Here is a 26,957-nt window from a genome sequence, read left to right as displayed (position 1 = left end):
AACTCAATTCAAGAAATATTTTTGAGTAACCACTGGGTATGAAGCATTAGGCTAGATGGTGGGGCTTGGAAGAGATATAAAAATTAATCTACTAGTCTCTGTCATTGAGGAAGTCCTATGTTATTTGTAAAGACTGGTTTTTAAACAAATACTGTACTATGGTGTAATTTCTTTTATTTATAGAGATAAAATTTTATGATATCATAGAGAAGTAAATAATAAGTGCTATCTAGGAGGACAGAGAAATCTAGGTATTACAGACAGAGGAAACAGCATACGCCAACACATAAAGGTATGGAAGAACATGATGTCTCTGGAAAATAGAAAAATTCAGAGTGGTTAGAATATAAGATGCATGGTGAGGAATAGTAGTTGATTAAGTGGATTGGAGTTTAAGTGTGGTGGGCCATGCATTCTTTTCCAATAAACAATGGTAAGTCATTGTAAGTTTTTGAAAGTGGGGAGTGGCATGACCACATTTGTACTTCTGAAAGATAATGTGTGCAGCAGCATAGAAGATGCACTGGACCAACAGCGACCAGCATTAGAAAGGTAAATTTTATTACTCGATGATCCAATGAGGATTATAGTGGTGGCAAAATAGTTGGTTTGGAGAGAGATTTCTGGAAACCAGTCATGAAAACTTGGTGATCTATTGAATTAAGGGCAGGGGGTAGAGAAAATGAGTTACAGATAGGAAATGATGACTGTGAGGGGTTTGTTTGTTTGTTTGTTTTTTTAAGCCATAAGACTTGGTAGATGTTGCCATCAACTGACAGAATATAAAAAGGGGAAACAGAGGTTATAAATTATGGCTGACTACAAATAATGTTTGCATCCATGCTCAGAAACATAGACTGCATGCATTAAACAAAGAGTGTTATGGAGTTGACTGATCCTTTGGAAGACAGACGTTTTGTAAATGCCCCCAATTTCTTTGAATAAACTTAAGTAGATTACTCAGCAAGTCCAGTCAGGTTGGAATTTAATGTAAAACACAAAACATCCCCCAAATCCCAGTCCCAAATCCTGTTTTGTCTTGTTCTCCCTTGTAGGTAAATCATGTGTGAGTCCTAGAGAACTCCTCCATGGCTCTGTCCTTGCACCCAGGGGTATCGTGTTTGGGTCAACAATTACATATTCTTGTGATAAAGGGTGAGTCACCAGGAGACATCTCCAGAGTACATGGGTATTAGAACACTAGTTTCAACCAGAAATCACCCATCTTCCAAAAGAGAGTTGAGTAATTGCCACCCACCCTTAACCATAGATAAGTAAAAAGAGAATCACCTCTCTGATCTGCTCCAGAGGGAACTCTTCAGGATTACCTACTAGAGAGGATCCCTAGAAGAGAAAAAGGTTTGGGCTATTCTTCTTCCAATTTTAAATCTTCAGTGTTACTGACCAGGAGGTCAAGTTTCATTTGTCTTTAGATTGTTGAATCTTTTGCATGAGTTCTTAATCTGTCACCATTATTTGTCATATATGATATTCTATTCTTTGCCATTCTTTCAGTGGAAAAAGAGCTAAGCTTTCCTAAAATGTCTAGCTGGGAGATGATCACTCATCTCTTTGTCTTTAGATTTCGACTCATTGGTGACTCCTCTGCCACATGTATTATCTCAGACAATATTGTAACCTGGGATAAGGAAATGCCTTTTTGTGAATGTGAGTAGAATTTTCCCTTTATTGCACCTAGGTAATTCCTCTTGTCCCCCTCCAAAGGGAAAGTGGGCATCTACACATCAAAACAAGTACCCAGGTGGGTTACACTTGGCTTGAGTAGTTCTGGACACAGATCTGTGGTTTACCTTCTTCTATGCCCCCAATCCCATTACACATTCCTTTGCTTACTGTCCTTTGATGGTACATTATCTCATAGTGAATAAGTGCTCAAATCTAAAATATGCCTCAAGATTACACACTGCCAACTTTAATCCATGCAAAATGTACACCACCCTAGGGGCCTCTTTTAACAGTTTATCTGTACTCTGGGGGTCAGGACTGGTGACCAGATCATATTTTTGTGGGTTTTTATCAGGCCAGTTCCGTGTATCTTCCTACCTTGCTACTTCCCATTTAGAACCATCTTTGAGATGAGGATATAGAATTTCAATAATAGGGTTTAATTGTAGGCTAAGTGGAAGTTTGGTTTGCAAGAGTTAAGACAAAATTCCCAGAAGGTATAACGTTTAAATGCCTTCTCTCTTTTCCTATGTACCCCATCCTCCCCAAGCTATTCCTTGTGAGTCACCCCCAGCCATCTCCAATGGAGACTTTTACAGCAGCAGTAGAGAGGACTTTTACTATGGAATGGTGGTTACTTATAAGTGCCATGTTGGACAGAATGGGAAAAAGCTGTTTGACCTCGTGGGTGAGAAGTCAATATATTGCAACAGCAAAGACAATCGAGTTGGCATCTGGAGCAGCCCTCCCCCTCGGTGTATTCCTGTAGTCAAATGCCCAATTCCAGAAGTTGAAAATGGAATTATGGAATCTGGATTTAGACGCTCATTTTCCTTAAATGATTCTGTGATGTTTAAGTGTAAGCCTGGCTTTACCATGAAAGGCAGCAACACAGTATGGTGCCAACCAAACAGCAAATGGAACCCTCCACTGCCAAGGTGCTTCAAGGGTGAGTTGGGCTGAAACTTTGTGGATCTAGAAATAAATTGAGACTTTGGGAAGAATAGATATATGGTACCTATGAGAAGAGGAGGATAAAGACAGTGTATGTAGTTGGGTATCCTGGTTAAAGAATTTAAAAGTAAACTTTGAAAGTAGTATCTAAATGTTGAAGAGTTGGGAAATTTACTATATTCTGGGACAGTGCTAGATATGCATTTCTAAGGGAAATGCATTTCTAAGGGAAACATATGAATTTCTAAGGGAAATTAGAAGGCACTTTAAAAAAAAAGCAGGTAGTACCAGAGCGAATGATCAGAGATTTTAATATGATTAAAATCATATGTGATTGCCAACACATGAGATCGCCAACAAACACATGAAAGAATGCTCAACATCATTAATCACTAGAGAAATGCAAATCAAAACTACAATGAGATATCTTCTCACACCAGTCAGAATGGCCATCATCAAAAAATCTACAAACAATAAATGATGGAGAGGGTGTGCAGAAAAGGGAACACTCTTGCACTGTTGGTGGGAATGTAAATTGATACAGCCACTATGGAGAACAGTATGGAGGTTGCTGGAAAAACTACAAATAGAACTACCATATGACCCAGGAATCCCACTACTGGGCATATGCCCTGAGAAAACCATAATTCAAAAAGAGTCATGTACCAAAATGTTCATTGCTGCACTATTTACAATAGCCAGGACATGGAAGCAACCTAAGTGTCCATTACAGATGAATGGATAAAGAACATGTGGCACATATATACAATGGAATATTACTCAGCCATAAAAAGAAGCAAAATTGAGTTATTTGTAGTGAGGTGGATGGACCTAGAGTCTATCATACAGAGTGAAGTAAGTCAGAAAGAGAAAAACAAATACCATATGCTAACACATATATATGGAATCTAAAAAAATAAAAATGGTCATGAAGAACCTAGGGGCAAGACGGGAATAAAGACACAGACCTACTAGAGAATGGACTTGAGGATACGGGGAGGGGGAAGGGTAAGCTGTGACAAAGTGAGAGAGTGGCATGGACAAATATACTCTACCAAACGTAAAATAGATAGCTAGTGGGAGGCAGCCGCATAGCACAGGGAGATCAGCTAGGTGCTTTGTGACAACCTAGAGGGGTGGGATAGGGAGAGTGGGAGGGAGGGAGATGCAAGAGGGAAGAGATATGGGCACATGTGTATATGTATAACTGATTCACTTTGTTATAAAGCAGAAACTAACACACCATTGTCAAGCAATTATACTCCAATAAAGATGTTAAAAAATCATATGTGATTAGATTTTATTTAAATGAGGATAAAATCATCTCTCAATCCTATTGGCCAGGCCAATGGGGGAAATAGGCTGATCAGAATTTGATTCAAATTACTATAGGTATTATACATTCTCCTATTGAAAAATGTAGCCTTTATGGAATAAGGCTAGAGTTAAGATCAAGTCACTTCCCCCCATTCCCCCTTTCTCCCCTACTCTTATTGAGAAGTGCCTGACTTACTAATAACCTGGCAACATTGGGAGCCCCTCCCATAAGGCTCAGAAACTTCATCAGTGGTTTGGGAAGCAGGAAGAAAGAGGAGATTTTTGGTGGTAAAAATGCATTATAATAGTTTGATTCCCTTGGCTACAACATTAGTGAGAGTATATCCATTTAAATGAAATGGGAAAATGATGAATGGGAATAATGTTTCCTGGCATAGATCAAGGTACAGAAGGGAGATAGATACAAGGTTGATCATGTCTAAAATATGTAACACATGTTAGCCCCACTGCACCTCACTCAAAATAGTGTCTGCCTTATACTTTGGAGAATTGACATGACCACCTTCATCTGACTCCTGCCAACCTCAAGTTGGCTTAGGTTGTAGAGAAGAAAGTTCTTATTTCAGAAATAAAAGGACTCTGGTCCTGTTCTTTTCTCAGGGTGTCTACCACCTCCACATATCTACCACGGTAATTATAACAAATTGGATGAGGAATTCTTTGCAGTTGGACAGGAAGTGTCCTACAGCTGTGAGCCTGGCTATACTCTCATTGGAACTAACCCTATGCAGTGTACCTCCTTGGGAACCTGGAGCCATCCAGCCCCCAACTGTGAAGGTGCCTAAAGGTCTATTCCATCTCAAGGAAACTTAGCCGTTTCCTGACTCTTCACGTGCCAGCCTTGTCTCTTTTTTCCTAGCGAAATCATGTGATGCCATTCCACACCAACTTCTCAACGGTCATGTGGTAGCTCCTCCTAATCTCCAGCTTGGGGCAGAGGTTGCATTTGTTTGTGATAAGGGGTGAGTGCAAGGTGATGGGGCCTGACTTGGGGCCTATGATCCATAGCTAAGCATTACAAAGTGTGATCTTTAAAGGTAGTTAAAATTTTTTTCTCTCCTTTTCTTTACCCTTTATGATTAAGAATTCTGTTATTAAGCAAATTCCATTGATTTTCTCCAAATGTGTATATTGTGCATGGCCAGCCAAAGCTGAGAATTGTCCTTTCATCACTTGCAAAAGCAAAGTTTGGGCTCTGAAGTTAAGGCTTCTATTATGGAGTCTGAATAGATGTTGGGGGTTCAGTTAGAGGGGCTCTTTGAAGTGAGATTAGGGAACAAAGTCTTTGATGTTTTCTTTGCTAGGAACTGAGGTTATTCCCTTCTAATGGACAAGAAAATCTTGACATTTGGATGCCAAAGAGGAATGAGAGAATTCAAGAAAAGAACAGATCATTAGGACTGTTTTCTCTGTGTTTTTAGCTGGTCTGAAGTCCTCACATAGCTTAGCTGATTCACAATCTTAGACATTTTCCTTAAGCCAGAAATGCTTACAAAAATAGAGGCCATTAATACCATATGCTTGAGAGAAGTGATGAATTCCATGCAACCGAGAATTGGTTTGTTCTGGTGATGATTTGCTGCCCCTTATTGTTTAAGGTACCGGTTAAATGGCCAATCTTCTAGTCAGTGTGTCTCAGAAGGAATGAGAGTACTCTGGAATAATAAGTTTCCTGTCTGTGAACGTGAGTAGAAAGCAAAAATAATCAAGTATGGATCGTGCCTCTTGATTTTTAGTGTATTCTCATGCATTTATCAATTATAAAATCTTATCAATATGAACATATATATGCCACTCTTCTGTATGTTCTAGAATGCAGACCAAAACTAAATTTACTCAGTTGACTACACATGGTATTGAGTATTCTATGTGTATAAGGATAAAGGCTCTCGAAAGTTACCCCTACTGAAAATGAATAGCACTGATGTGCTGAAATGGTTTGGCTGTGTCTTCTTACGCCATTTCCTCATCTGATGAGCAATTCTTGGAGCTAAATGGAAATCAACCTGAAGTTTTGGAGGTTGGCAATTTTTCCTTTATTCTAAGACTCACTCAGAAAAGGTGTGCATATACCAACGTAGCTATAAACAATTAATATTCTTCATGCCTATTAGGACAAATAAATAAAAGATATGAGGTCACTATTCCAAACCTCTGATCACTTCCTGTGGGTCTTTCAAATGGGACCAGCATCAAAGGATGACAAATGACTTGCAGTGAGGCTGCAGTATCTTTTGTAACGGGACAGAATGTGGTCTCACTACTTATAGCACCAGCTGTGTGTTTGAAACAGGCACTGCACAATTAGTATGTTCCAGTACTGTACTTGCCCCTTTCAGGTACTTTTATGTCACTGGATTCTCATTACAACCTTGAATTATAGTCGACTAGGAAACTGAGTTTTAAAGAGGGTGAGACTTGCCTAAGGTCACACAGCTATTGAATGACTGTGGGGATTTGAAACCAGGTCTAATGAGCCCAGATTTCATTAGTCCATGTGCCTCTCCACATGTGATTAGTATGTCTTAACATATTATTTTCATGTACTGTTTGCCTTTTGTTTCATTATTAAAGTTGATTTGGACACAGAACTATTCAATAAATTCTGTTTCATTGTTTTTGTTTGGTCAAGATGGCTTATAGTCCTATATTGCTTTGTTTGCTGAAGATCAAGAGAAAGGTAAGAATTTAGGAACTTGGGGACAGGCAGGGACTGTGAGTAAGAAATAAATTATACAAATTTCTAAGTCTATTTCTGAAAAAGTGACATGACCTATATTTGGACTTTTATCTAAATTTGAATCTTATTGTCATGATCAGTATGACCACATATTTTCTTTTCTACTTTGCAGGGATTTTTTGTGACCCTCCTCCTCCTATCAAAAATGGGCGGAAGAGTTATCATCCTAGTCCCATAGCTGTTAACGCTGTGGTGAGGTACAGATGTTTGAGTGCCTTCCGCCTCATTGGAGAAAGTATTCTTTTTTGTATAACTAAAGACAATGTGAATGGAATCTGGGATAAAGCTGCTCCTATCTGTGAATATTACAATAAAAATTCTATTTGCTCTGAGCCCATAGTACCAGGTGGATACAAAAATAAAATGTCTAGACCACCATATAGACATGGTGATTCTGTGACATTTACCTGTAATACCAACTTCACCATGAAAGGAAACAAAACTGTTTGGTGCCAAGCAAATAAAACATGGGGACCAACACCACTACCAACCTGTGAGAGTGGTGAGTAGAATGAAAATAAAACTGATTCAGGAGCTTGGAGCCTCGCATTTCTGTGCAGATTAAGTTTGGTATCATTCTGAAGGAAGAACAGTGTGGATGTGTGAATGGTAAGGGTGGAGGGAGGAAGCAATGGAAAGGGTGAAAATTACGGTTTCCTGGCTTTTTCTTGGTTGTAGAGGGATATAAATGTTCATTCAACAAACATCAGTAGAGCAAAGAATTTTAAAGTGTAATGGGAAAATCTAACTAAACACACCTAATAATTGAATAGAATAAGTTCCACAAGGATGGGGGCCAGAGTTTGTTTGGACTGAGGGAATTGGGTTTTACAGTTTTCAACTGCATATCTGGGTTATTGTTAAAATGAGAAGAAATGTAAGCTCTAATAGCAAAAACACAACGAGTGGATTTAAAATTGATCTATAAAAGCTGTTAGTATAGTCTGGCAGAAATGATGTGCTGTTCTCTTTCGCCTCTATAAATACTTTCTGAGTGATCCACTATTTTTCAAACTCATGTCCTAAGCCATAATATTTCAAATCAAGTAACTTTGAAAATAAGAACTACTGTAAGCTCTGCCTTTCCCTATTATTTGGTGTGGTTTATGTTGCTGCTGAACTCTAAATCTGAATTTCAGTTATGTAATTATGGGAACCAGCAATATTTGACAAAAATTATATCATCAAAATAAGGTATTTATTTTCTTAATAAAGAACAATATTGATAAATTCTAAATTGATTAAAGAGTTGAAAAAATTATTATTAGAAAAATATGGTTCTATCTATCTGTAAACAGATATATAATCTTGGAGGGAGGGAAGATCTGAAGATAGTCTCAAATGGGGTGACCATGCAAAACAATTAAAGATTATAGCTAGGATTAAAGATTATAAAGATTTAGATAGGCCTATATGTATTGACATGGAAAGATATAGATTATTAAGCAAATAAAGCAGGGCCTAGAATAATATATATTGAGTATACATACACACCCAAAATATGTGTATAGATATATTACATATAGGATCCAAAAACACTATATTACTAGTACCTGGCAGGATAACCCCATAAATAACAACATGCTACTTTTGGAGCAGAAAATAGGCTTAAGGATAGAATGAGAGTATGAGTGAAAATGGACTTTTTTTTGGTAATTGAAGTTTTTCACGCTGCAAATGTGATTCATAAAGTGTAACTAAAAATAAAAAATAAAGTACTATTTGTGGTATAAAATGGATGTAATTAAACCATACCTGTTTGATCTTTAAAAGACTGAGTCAAAAATTAATGACGGGACTTCCCTGGTGGCGCAGTCGTTGAGAGTCCGCCTACCGATGCAGGGAACACGGGTTCGTGCCCCGGTCTGGGAAGATCCCACATGCCGTGGAGCGGCTAGGCCCATGAGCCATGGCCGCTGAGCCTGCGCGTCCGGAGCCTGTGCTCTGCAACGGGAGCGGCCACAGCAGTGAGAGGCCCGCGTACCGCAAAAAAAAAAAAAAAGAGAGAGAAAAAAAAATTAATTAAGGGGCTTCCCTGGTGGCGCAGTGGTTGGGAGTCTGCCTGCCAATGCGGGGGACGCAGGTTCATGCCCCGGTCCGGGAGGATCCCACATGCCACGGAGCTGTTGGGTCCGTGAGCCATGGCCGCTGAGCCTGCGCGTTCGGAGTCTGTGCTCCGTAACGGGAGAGGACGCAGCAGTGAGAGGCCCGCGTACTGCAAAAAATAATAATAATAATAATTAATTAACGACTGCTTAGCATAGACCATGTATCATTTATTTGGATGTATGTACTAAGTCAAACTGTGAAGGAGCTATCTGATGACCTTCTTCCTAATGTGTGTGTGTAAAGATATCTCCCTGGAGTGTCCATCGCTTCCCACAATCGCCAATGGGCATCACACAGGGGAGAGTGTTGATTCCTTTGCCCCAGGATTGTCTGTGACCTACAGCTGTGAACCTGGTTACTTGCTTCTTGGAGAAAAGACCATTCTCTGTTTGTCTTTGGGAGACTGGAGTGCTGTCGCTCCCACGTGTAAAGGTACCCTAAATTTACAATCAATGTTAAGAATTTGGGCTATTATGTTACTTGCCACACTTTGCTCATCTTTGGCTTGTTTTCTTAGAGGCACAGTGTGAACCTCCAAGACCATTTCTCAATGGGCAGTTAAAGAGGCCCACAAGTCTTCGGGTTGGTGCAACTGTGAACTTTTCCTGTAATGAAGGGTGAGTGTCTAGAGGGCCTATGAGATTTAATTCATTTGACTTATGTGTGCATGGTGTGAACTGTGAAACCTGAAGAAGGCTTCTCTGTGACGGTCAATGGACAGCTTAAAGTTGTGAGAGATATGCCAATAAAAGGAGTTGGTGCCCACAAATTAAGTGAATTTGGATTTTAAATAGAGGGTTTTGTCCTGCCAAATAGTTCTGAATGACCTCTCTTTGTCTCCAGGTATCGATTACAAGGCCAACCTTCTAGCCAGTGTGTAATTGTTGGACAGCGTACTTTTTGGACCAAGATGCCAGTGTGTGAAGGTAGGTTAAGTGGTTTGCAACTAGTTCCTTGGCCAGAGGTTCAACAGGACACCACATTCTCAGCTTAACTGAAAGCTTTTCATCCAGTTGTTACTATATAGGATCTTATAGAGCAAAGATCTCCCCCAGAGATCTTTAGATCTTTAAGGGATATGTTCTTCACTGAAACATCCTGAATTACCTCTTTGTCCCTTGCTTACTCAAGTAAAACAGGGTTTCTGAGCTTTTCTTTCTCTGAAAGCTATGTACAATTGCCAGCCAGGCCATGCACATAAAGGAGATTATATACTTGGTAAAAGAAATCAAAGGATCAGCAAAGTAGATATATTCAGGAATAAAGTTTTAAATCATACTTTCTGAATTATATTGCTATAGCCGCTTTGACAGATTCATTACAGTTTCCAATATTACTGTCCCTGAACCCAGGATGTGAGAGTGACATGTAGCAACACCCGAGACATTCTTTGTTTGTAGTACAGTTGGAATCTTGTCATCTCTCTCTGTAATTTCCTAGAAATTCTTTGCCCACCACCTCCTTCTATTCTCAATGGAAGACATACGGGCAGCTCTTCATTGAATGTTCGGTATGGAAGCACAGTCACTTACACCTGTGACCGGGGCCCAGAGCAAGGAGTGAACTTCATTCTCACTGGGGAGAGAACTATCCGTTGTACCACTGATAGTCAGAAGACTGGGACCTGGAGCGGCCCTGCCCCACGCTGTGAACTTTCTGTTTCTGAGGTTCGGTGTCCACCTCCCCAGATCCTAAGAGGCCAAATATCATCCGTCCAGAAAGATCAATATTCCTATAATGACACTGTGGTATTTGCTTGCGTATTTGGCTTCACCATGAAGGGCAGCAAGGGAATCCGATGTAACGCCCAAGGCACATGGGAACCATCGGTACCAGTCTGTGAAAAGGGTGGGTATTCCAGTGCTTGGAACAGGTGCCCCTGATTCATCCTTCTGAAGCATTAGAGAAGGGGTTATGGACTTCAGCAGGGCCTTTTCCTACTTCCAGTCCCCTCAATTTTACAAAATATAGTGAAGATAAATTATACAGAAGGCTTTTTAAACACTGTCTCCCATTCATTTTGTAGGATTATCCTTGGGGGAGAAAATCATTAGGGACCACTAAGTTGCCTATTTCTTTAAAGGGAAAACAACTGGGAAAAAATGTTTGTCTTAACCATGATTTCTTAAAAGAAAAGTGATTTTGACTTCAGCAAAATAACCCTACAGATAGGTCAGAATCTCCCATTAGAAATGTACAAGATGATTCCTTGTACAACAGAGGAATTGGAGCACCCAGTGGGAATGGAAAAAAAAAAAATCTGCAGCTGCCTAAATGCAGAAAAAAAATTGATAACCACTGGTCTAAAATTACCCAAAATTGGGCTGCAAGATTACTTCTGTACTGTACAACGGCCACCAGAGTGGAATTGTAGCATAAATGTCACTTTCTTTGGCTCAGTTCCTTTCTGTCATTGTTTACATAAGAAAAATTCTCTGTCTTTCCTTTAGATTGTCAAGCTCCTCCTAAAATCCTCCATGGGCAAAAGGAAGATAGACACATGATTCGCTTTGACCCTGGAACATCCATAAAATATACCTGCAACCCTGGCTATGTGCTGGTGGGAGAAGAATCCATACATTGTACCTCTGAGGGAGTGTGGATACCCACTGCCCCCACATGCAAAGGTTCCAGGCTTTGAACGTTGATGTTTTTTGGTTTTGAGATTGCCTTGAGTTGATTTCTCATCCTCCTCTCTTTTCTTAGTGGCAGAATGTGAACCTATAGGAAAGCAAGTCTTTAAAAAACCCAAGAACCAACTTATTAGACCAGATGTCAACTCTTCTTGTGATGAAGGGTGAGTGAGGACTGTCTCAGTCTGAACTAGGTCTGGCTTATCAGTTACACTGCAAGCTCTGTGTAGGAGTTTATCTCAAAGACTCCCCTGTCACATGTTCATGGAAGTGTTGATCACTATTTTTCCATTAATGGAAACTATGCTGTGCAATGGGCGGGTCGTGCTGATGCTGGCTCTGTTTTTGTTCCTATTGATTCCTGTACTGAAAGTAATGTGTCTGCTACTGAGCCAATAGCTCTTGCTTAGGTTAGTGGTCACCAGATGGCAAAATGTCATGACTCTTTTTCCCTAGGTACCGGCTAGCCGAGAGTGTTTATCAGCAGTGCCAAGGCACAATTCCTTGGTTTATGGAGATTCGTCTCTGTAAAGGTGAGTAGAAAAACAACAAAGGATCTTGAATAATGTGAGATCTATAAATATGAATAACAGAGGGTCTAGAATCCTGTGAGATTTCTGTTTTAGGCATGTTATGGGATTAAGAATATTAGATTCCATTCTATTCACTTTGTCAACAGTTATAGTTGCATAGTTTTGCTTTCTTTTACTTCAAAGCCCAGCAATCACTTAATTTAAATGCATTTAGTTACTGATTCTCTTTTGTGATATGGGAGAATAAGAGTAATGAGGTCAATGAGTATATGAGCCACCATCCTTAATTTTGGCACACTGTAGTTTAGTGGAGAGAACGGGAATTGGTGTGGGATCTGAACTCAGATTATATTTCTACTGCTTATTGACCGGGGGCAATTTATGTAGCTTCTCTGAACTCTAGCCTCTTATCTGTAACATTAGCATCAGAATGCAGACCTCAAAGTTATTATAATTAAATGGTACTATTCCTCCTTTGCAGATGAGACAATTGCCTGTCAAAAAGTAGATGTTCAATCAACAATAAATATTCTTGGCTAGCCTATCATATCACCGCAGCAAAAAGATGTACGATCTCAAAAAAGTTTAATTCTATTCCCCTGTGACTTTTACTGACCTATTGGTTATTTAAAAAAGAATTCTTTTCTTAATTAATAATTTGCTATCAGACTTTACTGCCTCACAATATGATATTGATCTACATCTTCACTTTTAACACATTACAAAAATCTTTCCTATGCAATCTTTTAAACTGAATTTTGCGTAATAATGAGTTTTGATAGAATGCATATCATCACATCTCACCCATATCCTTCAAGAAACCTGATAACGAAAGATTCATAACCAGCCTCATTTCTCTTCTTTGGTGTTTAATACTGGAACAGAATTGTACAGTAACTTTTCATCTTTCCAGATATCACCTGCCCACCACCCCCTGTTATCTACAATGGAGTACACACAGGGAGTTCCTCAGATGTCCTATATGGTACCACAGTCACTTACACATGTAACCCTGGGCCAGAGAGAGGAGTGAAGTTCAACCTCATTGGGGAGAGCACCATCCGTTGTACAAGCAATGATCAAGAGACGGGCATCTGGAGTGGCCCCACTCCTCTCTGTAAACTTTCCCTCCCTGCTGTTCAGTGCTCACATGTCCATGTTGCAAATGGATACAAGATATCTAGCAAGGAAGCCCCATATTTCTACAATGACAGTGTGATATTCAAGTGTAATAATGGATTTGCTTTGAAGGGCAGCAGTCAGGTTCGTTGCAAAGCCAATAACACCTGGGATCCTGAAATACCAGTTTGTGAAAAAGGTAAAAACTCAGTGGAGAGAAAAATGAGGTATTTACTTGTTTATTCTTGTTTATTATCTCCCACCCAAAGCTAGAGTTATGGAAAAAAGCAAGGGGGCATAGATTACTGTCCCATTTCTTCCATTCTGTAACAAAACAGTCTATGTGTGTTGTTGTATATATTCTTTGTGCAAATGCTCCCTTGGATCTGGGATACAGTCAGGGTAGATAATTGAGAGGATCTTTTTTAAGGTTCCATGTTCCTTCAAAAGAGCAGAAGGCACTCAGTAATGAATAAGAGCTTGATGATCTTTGGCTTAAAAGTTTCAGACTGTCTATTGTCAAATGTTGTATACTTAGTGTTCTTGAGTTTTTGTTGGTATTTATATGGAAAGTTTTTCTTTAGGCTGTCAGCCACCTTCTGGGCTCCACCATGGTCGGCATACAGGTGGAAATAGGGTCCTCTTTCTCTCTGGGATGACTGTAGACTACACCTGTGATCCTGGCTACTTGCTTGTGGGAAACAGATCCATTCACTGTATGCCTTCAGGAAATTGGAGTCCTTCTGCCCCTCGGTGTGAAGGTACTTTCAGTTCCTGAGTTGTCTTTCTCTTTTATATCAGGCATGTATAAGTAACTCCAACTTTGCTCCTCTAGAAGCACCATGCCAACCTTTGAAAGAAGGTCTTCAAGAGCTTCCAGTTGGTTCACCCATGATACCAGTTAATATGTCCTGCCAAGATGGGTAAGTGTGATTCATTCTCAGAAAGGGTCTCCACCTTGCTTTGTGCATTAATTCTAGCCTCAGTTTGTCTTGGTGACTCCCTCTAGAGATTCCTAATTGTCACACTAACAGAGATGGTGAGGTTCCAAAGGTCTAAGTAACATCTCTAACTTTTCAATCCTTTCTTGACATGGAAGTGGCTTTGCTGGGAGTAACTCTAAGTCTAAAGTAGTTTGCTTACTTGAAGGGCCAGGAGTTTTGACTCCTTGCTGCCAAATTTCTTATTTAGAAGTGCCTCTGTATTAGTGGTTTGAGGAGGCTAGGTTTCAGAGATGTGATTTGTAGGAAGAGAAAATGTATTATAATCTTTCTCTAGGTACCAGTTGACTGGATATGCTTATCGGAAATGTCAAGATGATAAGAATTGGGTTTGGTTCCAAAAGATTCTACTTTGTGAAGGTAAGTTAAAAAAAAAAGTTGTCAGTGGGTTGTAGGGGGTTAAAGAGAACAGGTCACTACAGAACTAATCTATACCTTAACAGTCGATGTGTTCTAGCTCAGTGTACATAAGAAACATGTTTTAGTGTTTGGATGGTACTAGCATTGGGAAACAAAATTGTCAAGTAGGAAATGAGTACAGTTGGCCCTCTGTATCTGCAGGTTTCATATCCATGAAGTCAATTTGACTACAGATCAAAAATATTTTTTAAAAATCCTGAAAGGTTCCAAAAGCTAAACTTGTATTTGCTATGTGCTGGCTACTATTTACCTAGCATTTACATTTTATTTACAACTATTTACACAGCGTTTACATTGTATTAGGTATTATAAGTCATCTAGAGATGATTTAAAGTATATGGGAGGTTGTGAATAGGTTATATGCAAAAACTATGCTATTTTATATAAGGGGCTTGAGCATCCTCAGAATTTGGTATTGATGGGGGATTCTGGAACCAATCCCCTGCAGATACCGAGGAATGACTGTATTTGCCATATACCGGCTGATTGCTCAAAATTTTAAAAATAACAAATATAGATCTATTTCTCTATTTCATGAGAACATAGCTGTATTTATTCCTTTCTTAAAACTTACTGTATTTTCTGAATTTTTTTTGGAATGAGTATGTATTATTCATGTAGTCAAAAATTTAATAAAGCTTTTTAAAAGAAAGCATAATCTAGCATCTAAAATTTAAATAACTTAATAGCTACATGCACTACATGCAGTTGCATAGTTTTATTATTTAGTTTTATTGTATCTGACTGAAGACTGTCCACCATGGTGCACTAGCTGAAGTAGAATTTCCTAATCTCTTCTGCAGTTATCCACTGTCAACCTCCACCAGTGATTAACAATGGGAGGCACAGGGGTGTGATGGCAGAACACTTTCTGTATGGAAATGAAGTCTCTTATGAATGTGACCAAGGATTTTATCTTCTGGGAGAGAAAAGTATACGGTGCATAAGTGATTCTAAAGGACGTGGATCTTGGCGTGGACCTCCCCCACAGTGCATAAAGTCTCCTCCTGTGACTCACTGCCCTAATCCAGAGGTCACACATGGATACAAGCTAAACAAAACTCGTTCTTCATATTCCCACAATGACATAGTACATGTTGCCTGTGATCCCGGCTTCATCATGAATGGGAGTCACTTGATTAGGTGTCATACTGACAACAAATGGGTGCCCGCTGTACCAACTTGTATCAAAAAGGGTAAGATATTTTCAGGACTAAGATATGGGATGTTGCACAGAATAAAGAAAAAGGGTTTTGAATCTGCACTTGCCATTCCACCTAAAGAAAAGCACGTAAAAGCTAAGGCAGTCATATTATTTTACAAAATAACTGCCTTGCCTTATCTTCTCAGCTCATTCTTTTTTTCCCTTTTCTTTCTAAGCTTGTTGAAAAAAGGTACATGAAAGGATAATGGTTAACTTCGAAACTGATGGAGTCTCCCAAGTTTATTATTTTTATTACTTTAGAATGGGAAAAATGCACATACCATTTTGGGCAAATGTTTGGCAGTAATATTGCTTGATAATTTGATATTTAAGGCTGTGATACCAGCTAGAAAGGGATCTTTGAGTATTCTGGAGAATGGAGCTGGCCTTAAAACTCACTGAATTGTCTTGTAATTTTAGTTATCATTGGTAGTTTTATCCCTATCAGTGGCTATCTACAACAGAGGCTGCCAACTGGCGACCAAGAACTGAGTTCAAAACTGTTTTCTTTGGCTAGCACAGTAGTCTTATTTTAAATGAAACCCATCTCCACCACCCAAGGCAAACAGTGAAGCTGTGATACAGTGAGGGCCCCCTCTGCTTTCCTGCAAGGTACCAGTATCTTGAAGTGGGTAGTGGCTGCCATCTTTAGAAGGACAGTTGCTCTGTGACTTACCATATCTGGTGGCTTCACTTCCTGGCTCCTGTAGATATTTGAGGGTGTGACCCTTGACTACAGCCTTTTTACCATTTAAAGAGAAAAGAAAAGATCACTATTCTCTGATAGATTGCAATTGTGGGCTGTAACCACTGATGTTTCATTATCTTACATTTGACATTTGTCTTCAGATCATATATGATATAGGTAGGAAATGCAAATCTCTGTCCTGTACTGTTTGATTTGGGCTAAATGAATATTTTTTGGATACTGACTAGTTGGCTTGTTGCCTGCCTTCTTTCTGTATCACTATCATCCATTTGCTGGCTATGCGTTCCTCTGTACTAAATTAAAGATCTTTTTAAATTGGTGTCTAAGCTTTCTTAGGATGTCAACGTCCGTTTAAGATCCCCCATGGAAATCATACTGGTGGAGACATAGCTCGATTTTCTCCTGGAATGTCAATCCTGTATAGCTGCAACCAAGGCTACCTGCTTGTAGGAGAGGCAGTCCTTCTTTGCACACATGAGGGAACCTGGAACGGACCTGTCCCTTATTGCAAAGGTGTGTTGTTTATTTGTTTTCTTATTTTTTAAATAAAATTTGTCCCAAATAGATATATTCAGTTAGGTACTTTCAACTTAAAATAGCCAAATAAATGCATTAATTGGATCATTTAATTAAATACATTTAATTGGATTAATAGATGAAGTCATCTAAATACTGCAAAAGAAGAAAAGTGGCTGAGGCTCTATCTGAGCTATCACTTATGTAGTCTTTTAAATATGGAAAGTTGAAGTCTTTATGTAAATCAAACAACTAAAGTACAGATTGAATTTACACTGTGGTTACAGTTATGATAAGTGTGCATTTGACAAAATACTCATAAAAAGTAAAGTTATCTTTTGAGTATGTTTCCTCTAAGTGGTGGTAGGATTATGGGTATATTTTTATAAATGTTTCAAAATGTCATTTTCATTATCATAAGCAGTGCATATGAAATATGAGTAATGAATTAATACTGAATATTAGTTGTGCACTTCTTACCATATGCCAGATACTGTGCACAACACTTTGCATGCATTATCTCATTTAATCCTCCTGAGAACCATATCAGTGATTGGTGCCGTTATCCCTGTATTATAGATGAGGTCCCAGTAGAATGGAGAGATTTGTAACTTACACAAAGTCCCACAGCTAGAAAATCCTAGAGTCAGGTTCAAATTCAAGATCTCACACTATTGGCCCCTACACTGAAAAGATGAAAGAAGAAATGTGGAAGCATTTACATGTAAGAAGAATAAGAGTCAAAGTTGATGATACAAAAATTCAGAAGTCTTAATGTTACCCATTCAGCCCTCATCATTTCTCTAAGAAGCCACAAAATTTATTCAGCGTTATTGGTTTAGAAACTAAAGCACAAAGAAGGAAAGTAATCTGGTATGATTACCTGGACATTCCTGAGGTAGATGGCTGACACTAAAAGGCTATGCCTAGGACATCATTTTGTGTTATTTCAGTGAAGTTTTACTGAGAATAAACTAAATTGGCTTCATAAACCTTTCCATCAAGGGCAGTATCTATGTTCTTGGTAAAATGTCAAAATATGACTCAGCTTCAATTAGATTTCTTTAATTTCAGAGGTGAACTGTAGCTTCCCAGAGCATATAAATGGAATCCAGAGTGGGCTTCAGCCTGGAAAAATGTATCAGTATGGAGCTGTCATCACTTTAGAATGTGAAGATGGGTATACCCTAGAAGGCAGTCCCCAGAGCCAGTGTCAGGAAGATCACGGATGGAACCCTCCCCTGGCTGTTTGCAAATCCCCAAGTAAGTGCAAAGGGCTTCACTGCAGCTCCTACTTGTTTCACTGGAAAGAAGAGAGTGAGCGGTATCCCTCAATGTTAGGGACTCCAGGTTTTAAATTGACATAGGTCTGTGACCAGTGGTATAGTAACAGACGAATTTGAAGTTGGTGGTCTATTGTAGAGAAAGTGAGACTTTCTGAGAATGGGGGAAGTAAAGAAAGAAAATAAAGAGAGAAGAGCACTAACTTAAAAGGTGCAAAACTAACAACCTTATAGTGTTGTCCTTTGGTATCCTCAGGCGGATTGGTTCCAGGGCCCCCTTGGATACCAAAATCTGCAGATGCTCAAGTCCCTTATATAAAATGGCATAGTACTTACATATAACCTGTGCATATCCTCCCATATACTTTAAATCATTTCTAGATTACTTATAATACCTAATACAATGTAAATGGTTGCTGGGCTCGCAGTGTGAGTTTTGCTTTTTGGAACTTTCCGAAATTTTTTGCTTTTTCGAATATTTTTGATCTGTAGATGGTTGAATCCACAGATACAGAGGACAGACTGTATTTTGAAAGGAGTTGCTGCTGAGACTTCTGTTACTGCTGAATCTTGATTTATAAGTGCTTAGCAATATGACAGGGGCCTCCAAAAATATGTTAACCGACCTGTTGTAACAGTTAATGTTTGCATTCTGACCTGAGAAATCCCTGATTATAAAGTTGAGTTTATTGGTTTTTTTCATGGATGAACTACCCCAACTTAATTAAGGTGGAAAAAAAATGTAAAGGCCAAGGAAGTTGTTACATGAGAAATGAAGAAAGAGTGGGTAGGAACTTCCCTGGTGGCACAGTGGTTAAGAGTCCGCCTGCCAATGCAGGGGACACAGGTTCGAGCCCTGGTCCGGGAAGATCCCACACACCACGGAGCAACTAAGCCCGTGCGCCACAACTACTGAGCCTGTGTTATGGAGCCCGCAAGCCACAACTACTGAAGCCCGCGTGTGCCACAGCTACTGAAACCTGCACGCCTAGAGCCCATGCTCTGCAACAAGAGAAGCCACTGCAATGAGAAGCCCGCGTACCACAATGAAGAGTAGCCCCCTCAAGCCACAACTAGCGAAAACCTGCACGCAGCAACAAAGACCCAATGCAGCCATAAATAAATATATACATAAATACATTTATATATATATAAAAAAGAAAGAGTGGGTATAATTCAGGGTTCCAATACCTCTTTTTAAGTAGACTTAGAGAGGAGGGGGCTGAGATTAATTTCTGGGACATTACCATGGGACTTTGAGATATGTGGAACCATGCAACTACACTAATATTTTCATGATTTTGTATTCTCCTTAGGTTCACTTGTTCCTCTCATTTGTGGTAAGTTTTCTTAAATACTTGAAGAAAGCTTCTAATGGTGATTTATAAAAATGTATGTAAAATTTGAGGTCCTATATCCTGACTGTTAATTTTTTTTTTCACTTTAACTCATAAGAAGTTATCTTTTTTTTTAGTGTTTTAAGGATCTTTTAATGTGCACTTCACATCACAAACTGTCACTTTTGGATAGCATGGAATAAATGACTTGAACAGCTATTCCCAGTTTTTAAATTGAAAGTTAAGTTTACCAAAAATTTAGTTTAACTCTTGGTCTTTTGCATGATTTGGTTACTATCAAAATAGGCTGGCTTATTCTGCAGTAACAAAATATATTTCACAACTGAGAGTTAAATATTGCTATGCAAAGTCATGGGATCCTGGTGTCCTGAGCTCCTAATTTCACCCCAGTGACAAGAATATTACTGATAAAACTGAAAAGAACAGAAAAGCTCAACAGAAACTTGACTGGAACCCTGTGGTCAAATGCTTGATCCTTTAGATTAAATATGGACTGGATTGAATCCAAAACTTTAGGCCCATATATGATGATTTAGGAATTCAGGATTTATATGGCTGAAGAAGAACAAGTAGAAAAGTCACATAACATTTTCCCCACCACTAGGAATAGGTCCCACAGTCACTTCAAAACAAGGTAGGTCACATTTTTCTAGCATTTGATACTCTGTTTTGTTTTCTAGGTTTTTCCGCAGGGGTAGTAGCTCTTTTCTGCTTGGGTGCTATCACCTTACGCATGATATTAAAACACAGAGAACGGTAAGTTCAACGCATGCTTGACCAAAACGCACAAAAGATTTTGACTTCTTGCCTGAAACTAAACACAGAAGCACAAGTTAAATGAAATAAATACTGCAATGGGATAACTGCAATAAGGTATCTTGTGTTAAATAGAAGGTCCTTTCTGTAAGAACTTAAAAGATAACAAACTAATTTTATTTGAATGGTGTTTATTCAGATCAGATTATGTTTATTTATACATAATAAAAAATCTAGAAGATAGAAAAAAATCCCAGTCATAACAACTGCAGACATTTGGTACGTTCCTATACAGGTATGATCAGTTTTCTTATATTATTTCTCTTTTTCTTTTTTTTTTTTCGGTATGCGGGCCTTTCACTGCTGTGGACTCTCCCGTTGCAGAGCACAGGCTCTGGACGCACAGGCCCAGCAGCCATGGCTCCCGGGCCCAGCCGCTCCGCGGCACGTGGGATCCTCCCAGACCGGGGCACGAACTTGTGTCCCCTGCATCGGCAGGCGGACCCTCAACCACTGCGCCACCAGGGAAGCCCCTCTTTTTCTTTTTAAAATTGAAATTTTGGCCTTATAGCCTCCTGCCTTAATTTTTTTTTCGTTTAGCCTCATGTACAGATTTTTTTTTATTAAATCATGTTTTCTTTTTACCTACTTAATTGCATATTTTTCTATTATATGTATCTATATTGTGGAAATTTTAGGTTGCTTCCACATTTATTTTGATAATAAATAAAGATATGAGAAACACCTTTAAAGAAACTTTTTCCACATCTCCTTATTTCCTTAGCCTAGATTCCTAGAATTGCTAGGGAAGTGTATGAACACTTAGATGCTTAGTAAATATAGCCAAATGACTTTCTAGAAGGTTAGTTCTAACTTGATTATATGTCAGATAATTAACCTATCTGGATGTATTGTGTTTCTGGATTCTTTTGTTGTTGTTGTTGTATTGATCTGTCTATTCTATCACAAACCACTTTGTGTTTAAATAGTATAGCTTTCTACTATTATAATATCTGATAAAGCAAGAACCCCCTCACTATAATTTTTTAAGCTTTTCCTCTCTCTTCTGTTTGTTCTTACAGGAGTTTTAGATGATTTGTCATTTTCTAAAAACAGATATACTGTGATTGCATTTAAGTTTATAGATTAACCATTGAAAACTAGCACATTTTCTGTAATGCTTTCCCATTCAGAAATTTACTAGGCCTTTCTATTTGTTCAAGTAATCTTTTCTCTCACTTGGTTGTTTTCATGACTCCTTAAATATACTACTAGGTTTCTATATTTTGTTATGTTTTATTAACCAGAAATGAGACATACTTTTACATTTTATTTTTAATTTATTCTATTTAAAAAACATTTGTATCCATAAAGTAATGTTGCCATAGTGGGTGATGTGATATTTGGTGAGGACACAATCAAATGGACAGTGCTTGGGAATTTTGATCAGAAAAGTTCCATAGAGGAGGAGATATTTCAGGTGCATCTCAAGAGAGTGTAAACAAGGGGAGAAAGGTCTTCCAGGTAGAAGGAGCAGTTTGAGCAAAGACCCAGAGGCTTGTCGTTCCATCATATATTATGAGAACTACATAAGCAGTTGACATGACTGGGAAAATAGTATGTGTGATGGTGGCACAGGTTTATGTGGAGGAGTGGCATAAAAGACCCCTCTGACCACATAAATCTTGTGGAAATTACAGAATATTCTGATACGTGCAAAGGATAGATTTTTAGCAAATGATATCATCAGGTATCAGCCTGGAAATGTTCCATGTGCTCAGGTTCTTAAGTCTCCATACATGCTAGTGTTAGGTAGGATAATCATGTGAAGTCTTACCAAATCTCAGGTAACTTCCAGTGGGGGATGACCAAGTCATGTCACCCTAAACATGTCACTCACAAACTCCAGCAAAATTACTTTAACATGCCAAGTCACTTGGATCTATCTAAATGATCTGATTACACTGTTCACAGTTCTATAATGCCTAGTGCAGGCATCAGACATGGAGGGGTTACATTGAAACTATGTAATAGTGGCATCTTTGAACCTGAATAGTTTGCTCTAAGCCTGGGAGGGCCTGAGCACAGTTGGTCTTGCAAGGGTCTACATTTGAGATGTACTTTAGGCAGTAGTGTTTATCAGAGTATGTATCACATAACCCTGGTTTTGTGAATGATTTCAGGAGAAACAGTGTTCTCTGACCAAAAATGATTGGGAAATACTTCATACTACATTTTTCTCATGGTGATTTACAATGACCATGAGAATATTTAAAGTCCTACAATAAAGATGCCTGTTTAACTTTTTAAAAACTAATCTCTCAAACTAGTTAGACTGCAGAACTTTTTTTTTTCTCATATAATGAATGCTTTTAACATCTCATTGAACTAATGTTTAATTTAACAGTCTTGGGGAAATCTGGAAAGATGGTCAAGAGCTAGATCATCAAAAGCCTTGCATGTGATGACAAGGAATTGGTGTTTATCCTGTAGAATCTTAAGCAAAGAAACAATACATTCAGATTTGCATTTTCAAAAGAAGGGGCGGTAACTGGGCTGTCAACCAAAACAGCAGTGGTGGGGCTCAAGAGGATGGAATAGATGTAAGAAATACCTTCTATACTATGAAGAAGATAGGCTTTCCAGGATTTAGTGAATTGATGAATGTGGGGAGAAGGGGACACAAAGAATGAGTCAAGCAGATGTCACTGGGTGGATCCAATGGTTCATCAAAAGAAGAGAGGGACATGTTTGTGGGGAAAGATGATGAGTTCAGTTCTGACCTGCTACTTCCAGGCACCCATGACGTAGGACTCAAGAGAGAGGACTGGACTCAGGTAGATGACATTTAAATCACAATTGAAGCCTTGGTACTAAACAGAACATAGAAGATTAAAATAGGGATGAGAACAGATCTCAGAAGGACAGTAATGCTTAAGAGGCAGGAGGGGAAGGAGCAGTCAGAAGTAAGATGAAAGGGGAAAATAGTTTCACAGAATTCAAGATAGAAAAAGGTCTCAAAACAAAACTAGGGATGTCATTTGCATGGCTTTCCTCACAGGAAGTTAGAAGATAATTTTAGCCAAGGGTAAGTTAAATAGAAATTTAAGTAAAATAGAAAATGTGGTCTCTATGTCTTTCCTTCCTGCTACTAAGTTTGCTATCAGAGCGTTGCATGTGCAGGAAAATTTGCAAACTTTGGGAATGCCTACAAGCTCAAATAATTCATAATGTTCTAGTCTGATTATTAAGATTATTAACATGTTTTTATCAAATACTATATGTAAGTGCCTCAGTTGATATGAACCAAACATATATGTTAAACTAAATTCTTAAGCATCACTCACTTGTTTTATTTCCATTTTCTAACTGACTTCAATTTAGTTTCTGATACTTGATGTAGACATTTGAGTTGCCTTAAATACTTTTTGTAAGTAAGATGAGTAATGAATCATTCGAAAATTGATGTCTAGTAACAAAATTAAATATTTTAAAAAGTCATCCAAACACATGAAGAAGAGACTATGTTATTTTTTTTCTTGTCTTCTAAGATATTTTAATAAAACCTAAATCTCACATTAATCTAAAAGTTACCATTTTGTAATAATTTTAATGTATATTCCCCTTAAATATGTAAGTTGACCTCTTAAATATGATAGTGAGTGACAGGCTGTAAGTACCCTCAACAGTAATATTTCTTCCCCAATAATTTTGTATTACTTTATCTCAGAGTTCTATATGGTAGTACAATCACATTTTATTGTCCTTTGCTAATTTTGGCAAAGAGTTTTAGGAGCACAGTAAAGTACATGTGCTTTCAAAGAATAAAAGTAAAAATGTCTTCAAAGTCATTTAAATCTTTTAGCGCTGCATGACTATGTAAGGATTTTGAATTAAACATCAAATCTAAAAAATTTATTTTTAAGTTAGATTGGAAGATTGGTTCCCTAAAGGTAAATTTATGATCATATTATAAAATGAAAGCTTATGACTTTTTTTCAATCTGGGAGTCATAGTTATTAGTCATTCAGAGTACTGTCTAATATCAACTTCTGTCTTGGATACTTAGCAGCTTAGCAAGTTATTTTTATGGGTTTTTCCAAAAAATGGGGGTTCCTTCATAGGATATTTAAGACAATAAAATGAAATCATCCATGAAAAGTACTTACCTGGTGTTGGGAATTATGGAAAGAAAACAACTTTTACACCTTTATAGTAATCATGGCCAATGAGTAAAGAATTTCTTTTTTCTTTTTTCTTCCATTTAGCAATTACTATACAAATACAAGCCGTAAAGAAGACATTCATTTAGAAACACTGGAAGTATACTCTGGTGATCCATACAAGCTAGCAAACTAATCAGAAGACAAACTGGTATCTAACAAAATTTTAAATATTCTTATTGATTTATATGTCAAAATTTCCTTCAATTTAAATTTATCACTAAGCATAGTACTAAATATATATGGTTCTGTTGCACGTCTTTACTAATCATGCACAAAAATTGTTAACTTATCTATTTCACATTGCCAACTATGTCCGTTTTTGTTAAAATTTATTCATCTATTCAACAAATATTTAAATAAATAGCAAAGTAATTAAGAATAAGATAAATAGGGCTTCCCTGGTGGCACAGTGGTTGAGAGTCCGCCTGCCGATGCAGGGGACATGGGTTCGTGCCCCAGTCCGGGAAGATCCCACATGCTGCGGAGCAGCTGGACCCGTGAGCCATGGCCGCTGAGCCTGCATGTCCGGAGCCTGTGCTCTGCAATGGGAGAGGCCACAACAGTGAGAGGCCCGCGTACAGAAAAAAAAAAAAAAAAAAAGAATAAGATAAATAAGAACATGATAAGTATTGTGGAGAAAAAGAAAGCAGGAAAGGGGATAGATAGGGCAGGGTAGTTGGAAGAGAAGTCCTCACTAAGAAAATGACATTTGAGCAAAGACTAATGTGAAGTAAGGAGCTAGCCTTATAAAGGAAAGAGCATTCCAGGAAGAAAGAACAGTAAGTGCAAAGATCATAATAAGGTGGTGTGTTCCTGCTGCAGTGTGGCCTTGCATGGACTGACCAAGGGAGAGGGTGACAGAGATGAAACCAGAGAGGTACAGGAGGAGGGTGAGGATGGTCGACCCCACAGAGTATGCTAGGTCATTGTAATGAGCTTAGTGTTTATTCTGAGATGGGAACCACTGGAGGGTTTTAAGCAGAGAAGCAAATGATCACTTTAACTGCTGTGTTAAGAGAGTGTAGGTAGCCACGGGTGGAAGTTGGGGAATCCCCGTGGACCCTATCCCAGAACTCCAATAAATTGTGAGTGGCTACCAACAAGCTGGTGAGAAGAGTTCAGATTCTGCATGCTTTTTTTTTTTTTTTTTGCGGTACGCGGGCCTCTCACTGCTGTGGCCCCTCCCGCCGCGGGGCACAGGCTCCGGACGCGCAGGCTCAGCGGCCATGGCTCACGGGCCCAGCCGCTCCGTGGCATATGGGATCCTCCCGGTCCGGGGCACGAGCCCACGTCCCCCGCCTCAGCAGGCAGACTCTCAACCACTGCGCCACCAGGGAAGCCCTCTGCATGCAATTTTGAGATGGTGACAGTAGAGTTTGCTGACAGTTTGTATCAAGAGATGAGAGAAAGGGAGGAGTCTATGATGATGCCTGGGTTTTTTGGCCTGAGAAACTGGAAGGACAGAATTGCCATTAATTAAGACAACTGAGAATGAAAAGCAAGACTGGGGAGAAAAATGAGTTCCACTTTGGAGATGTTAAGTGTGAGATATCTAATAAACATCCATGTACAAGTGCCGAAAAGGTAGCTGGATGTACAGGTCAGCACTTCGGGAATAGGACCAGGCTTGGCATACAAATTTGGGCCTTGTCAGTATATGGGTGTACAGAATAATGAAACCGAGTAAGATCAGCAAGGGTGTGAAAGAGGCTAGCGAAGAGGAAAGGTCCAAGTGCTGAGCCCTGGATCCTCCAACATTAGGAGTCATGGAGTGGGGAGGACCCAACACAGGAGTGAAGAAGCAGCTCTGATACAGGACAGAACCCCAGAGTGTGGTGTTCTAGCTTCATGCAAAGAGAGAACTTTAATGAGGAGGGAGTGATAGACCCTGGCAAATGCTTTTGAGAGATTGCGAAAGATTAGTCATGAAAACTGACCATTGTGTTTAGCAGCACAAGATTTGCTGGTGAACTTGACAAGTACAGTTTTGGTGTAGAGGAAAGAGGCAAATTAGAGCTGATTGAAGTGACCTTAAGGGAGAATGAAAGGAGAGAAATCGGAGATATTAACTCTTTCAAGGAGTTTTTCTATAAAGAGGAGCAGATAAGTAGAGTAATGGCAAGAATAAGAAGTAAATGGAAGTATTTTTAAGAGTGGAGGAATAGCTGCTATTCCTGTAAGCTGAAGAGAATATTTAGTAGGAAGGGGGGAAATGATGGCAGGAAAGAAAAGGAAGAATTGCTGGAGCAACATCTGGGTAAGCTAGAAGGAGTGGGATCTAGGACTTAAGCAGAGGAGTAGACCTTAGATAGGAGTATGGCCTTAGTAACAGGAGGGAAGGTAGAATATATGGGTGCAGATGAAGGTAGGTG

The 26,957-nt window shown here is 38.9% G+C and overlaps 1 protein-coding gene across 1 annotated transcript in view; it reads left to right on the top strand.

Annotated features, from left to right (window-relative positions):
* Window positions 1–24,718, top strand: part of CR2 (complement C3d receptor 2) — a gene marked incomplete at both ends in the record, with an annotated part of 31,246 nt that extends 6,528 nt beyond the window's left edge. Inside the window, 18 exons of the mRNA XM_079724695.1 lie at window positions 6,831–7,220; window positions 9,071–9,259; window positions 9,345–9,444; window positions 9,671–9,753; window positions 10,268–10,675; window positions 11,278–11,454; window positions 11,534–11,624; window positions 11,917–11,993; window positions 12,907–13,311; window positions 13,697–13,873; window positions 13,948–14,035; window positions 14,391–14,473; window positions 15,337–15,729; window positions 16,774–16,959; window positions 18,037–18,225; window positions 19,562–19,585; window positions 20,284–20,359; window positions 24,628–24,718. Coding sequence (XP_079580821.1) covers window positions 6,831–7,220; window positions 9,071–9,259; window positions 9,345–9,444; window positions 9,671–9,753; window positions 10,268–10,675; window positions 11,278–11,454; window positions 11,534–11,624; window positions 11,917–11,993; window positions 12,907–13,311; window positions 13,697–13,873; window positions 13,948–14,035; window positions 14,391–14,473; window positions 15,337–15,729; window positions 16,774–16,959; window positions 18,037–18,225; window positions 19,562–19,585; window positions 20,284–20,359; window positions 24,628–24,718 — 3,227 coding nt within the window. The remainder of the gene's footprint in view (window positions 1–6,830; window positions 7,221–9,070; window positions 9,260–9,344; window positions 9,445–9,670; window positions 9,754–10,267; window positions 10,676–11,277; window positions 11,455–11,533; window positions 11,625–11,916; window positions 11,994–12,906; window positions 13,312–13,696; window positions 13,874–13,947; window positions 14,036–14,390; window positions 14,474–15,336; window positions 15,730–16,773; window positions 16,960–18,036; window positions 18,226–19,561; window positions 19,586–20,283; window positions 20,360–24,627) is intronic.
* Window positions 24,719–26,957: the final 2,239 nt, after the last annotated feature.

Source organism: Hyperoodon ampullatus, assembly GCF_949752795.1.
Source record: "Hyperoodon ampullatus genome assembly, chromosome: 2".
Lineage (NCBI taxonomy): Eukaryota > Metazoa > Chordata > Mammalia > Artiodactyla > Ziphiidae > Hyperoodon > Hyperoodon ampullatus.
Note: the sequence above shows the minus strand (reverse complement) of the source record. Positions and strands in the feature narration are given on the sequence as shown.